Source organism: Montipora foliosa, chromosome 14 (genome assembly GCF_036669935.1).
Source record: "Montipora foliosa isolate CH-2021 chromosome 14, ASM3666993v2, whole genome shotgun sequence".
Taxonomy (NCBI): domain Eukaryota; kingdom Metazoa; phylum Cnidaria; class Anthozoa; order Scleractinia; family Acroporidae; genus Montipora; species Montipora foliosa.
Genome location: NC_090882.1, coordinates 10,818,191 through 10,820,690, shown reverse-complemented (window position 1 = coordinate 10,820,690; position 2,500 = coordinate 10,818,191). Strand labels below are relative to the sequence as shown.

General features: G+C 39.9%; 3 protein-coding genes across 3 annotated transcripts in view; 2 read left to right on the top strand and 1 right to left on the bottom strand.

The window, feature by feature from the left end:
* The window catches only part of LOC137984596 (uncharacterized), a 1,603-nt gene extending 908 nt beyond the window's left edge, over positions 1-695 (top strand). The window contains exon 2 of the mRNA XM_068831767.1: positions 1-695. This exon is cut by the window's left edge and continues 254 nt beyond it. Within this exon, the coding sequence (XP_068687868.1) occupies positions 1-327 (327 nt within the window). The 3' untranslated portion in view covers positions 328-695.
* Positions 1-2,500, top strand: part of LOC137984595 (uncharacterized) — a 12,859-nt gene that overhangs the window by 3,660 nt on the left and 6,699 nt on the right. The gene's annotated exons all lie outside the window — the stretch shown is intronic.
* The window catches only part of LOC137984587 (putative nuclease HARBI1), a 2,372-nt gene continuing 614 nt past the window's right edge, over positions 743-2,500 (bottom strand). Inside the window, exon 2 of the mRNA XM_068831756.1 lies at positions 743-2,153. Within this exon, the coding sequence (XP_068687857.1) occupies positions 1,094-2,152 (1,059 nt within the window). The 5' untranslated portion in view covers position 2,153 and the 3' untranslated portion in view covers positions 743-1,093. The remainder of the gene's footprint in view (positions 2,154-2,500) is intronic.

Sequence of the window (2,500 nt, the reverse complement as noted above, 5' to 3'; positions counted from 1 at the left end):
AGTAATGTTAGTGTTAAAAGTGCAAGCACTACGTACACAACAAAGAGGAAGAGATCTGATGACAATCCTTTGCTGGAGTCTGCCACATCTGCCCTGAACCAGCTTGCAAAAAATGCAGCATCTGCACTTGAAGATGAATGGGATATTTTCGGTAAGGATGTGGCCAGTTCCATCCGACACCTGGGGGATAAAGATTTGCAACGAAGGGTTAAGTTTGCGGTCCAATCAGCAATCTTTCAAGCAACAGAGCCCCCAAGAGTTCCATATCAGCATTATTATCAAAGAGATGATTCATTTTCTGCCCAGCTACAACAGCCACCATACTAAATGACTTAAGACATGTTGATAGTATAAGAATGACTCATAGGAAAACTTAGACCTTATGGCAGACCAGAGTATAGTGCATTCCTGTCCCCAACAGGTAGCAATTGCCTATTATATTACTACAAAAAGTATCCACTTTGTCCTCACTCAAACCCTCTTCTTGTCAAGAGATTCCTCACCAATGAACCCCTCAGAAATATTCTTGACTCGGGTATGGGCCTGAGCAAATTACTATGTACTCTACTGAATCTTTTTATTCTGTAGCGGAAGTCAATAGTTTTAGCAGCTTACTGTAGTTGTTTGTTAAAGTTACAGTCAGTGATAATATTTTGCTTTTGAAAATTGCATACTTGTAAAGTTTACACTGTAAATGCACAAAATAATTAAAAGTAAGTATTTAAGATTTAACGGACTTGCCACAATTCTGGTTATTATTCATGTTGGACTAATTATTACACTTGAAAAAAGACAGTTGGGTTTTTCTTGGTAACCGTGTGAGTTACAATAAAGCAAATGCTTGGGATGCACATCCAGATGTGTACTAATGAAGTTATATGAAAGAAAATTAAATAACAAACTAACAAAAGCACAATTTTGTTCAGTCTTCCTGTCTCTTGGTAGGTCACAGTTTCAGAATTTCTCATCACCTAAGGCTACTTTAGATAAAGCTTTCACAATGAAGACTGGAAGTTAATAATAGGTAACCACACTTTCTAACAGTAACGAAGAATGTCTGATTCCACATGATGAATGTCATCAATCCAAATACTCAGCTGGTCATTGCCCACTGAAAACTGATGGCACCTTCTTCAAAGAAGTAGTCTTTGAGATCATCCCGAACTTCTCTTGCTTGAAGTGTTGATGAACGGGCACTAGGATCCGAGCGTAGGTCACAAATGTCATCACTGTCTATTTGGTTTCTCCACGATCCTGGCACAACATTACCAAATTCATCCTCATTGTCGATGGAGCCAGGAGCTGAGTAGCATTTGTCCTTCCTGGTCATCAGAAAGTTGTGTAATGCAATGCAAGCACGCACTACTTGCATTGCATTTGGAACATCCAACTCTAGTGTTCTCAGTAGCAATCTAAATCGAGTGCACAGCAATCCAAAAGCGTTTTCCACAATCCTCCTCGCTCTTGATAGGCGATAATTGAATATTTTCTCGTCACCCATTGCTGTTCGGTGTGGAAATGGCTTCATTAGATTTCGATCTAAGGCAAAAGCATCATCGCCCAACAAAAAATAAGGTATTGGTGTTGTTCTTTCTCCAAGGTTAGCTGGTTCTGGGAAATGGTTTGACTTGCACGTATTTCCTAGGCAACTGTCCTTAAAAATTCCCCCATCAGACTGGCTTCCTGGTGAGCCGAGATCGAACGAAATAAATTTAGCATTGGCATCAGCTATAGCTAGGAGAACAATACTGAATTGCTTTTTGTAGTTGAAGTACTCAGAGCCTGAGTTTGGGGGAGCACGCATGTTAATATGTTTTCCATCTATGGCTCCAACTGCATGTGGAAACTGCCATTTGGATTCAAATTCCCCTGCAATTTGTTCCCAATGTTGTTTTGAACTTGGTGGCTGTAGGTATTCATCCCTCAAAACATTATACAGGGCTTCACACACCTCAGGTATGATTTTTGAAATAGATGAAACAGATATGCGAAAGCTATACATGAGATCTTGGTATGAGCAACCTGATGCCAAAAATCTCAAGGTAACACATAAGCGGTCATGGGCTGAAATGGCATCTCTCATGACAGTGTTTTTCTTTCCAATTAGAGGAGTTAGCTTCTCACAAAGCTCATCAAACAGAACAGAGTCCATCCTAAAAATTAGAAGGAAATATGACAATTTAATAACAATTGAGAATATCTCAGGTAGCCCAGGTGGGTTTATCTTATTTGCAGCATATAAAAATGCAGTGGAAATCAGAGCTACAACACAGCAATCTTTATGTAGCACACTGTTGATTGCCAAGACAGAAAGGGTACATTCTACAATGAAACAATTGTTAAACTATCACGCCTTAGAGGGGCCCTTGGTGTATTGTATTTGAGTTCTGGAGCTCTCTTGGGTGCACATGAGCTGCCCAAAAGCTGGAATTCGCTTTTTAGAAAGATTATACTTCTGAATGAGGTGGTGAGAAAGGAGGTTGATGGGGGTGGGTTACTT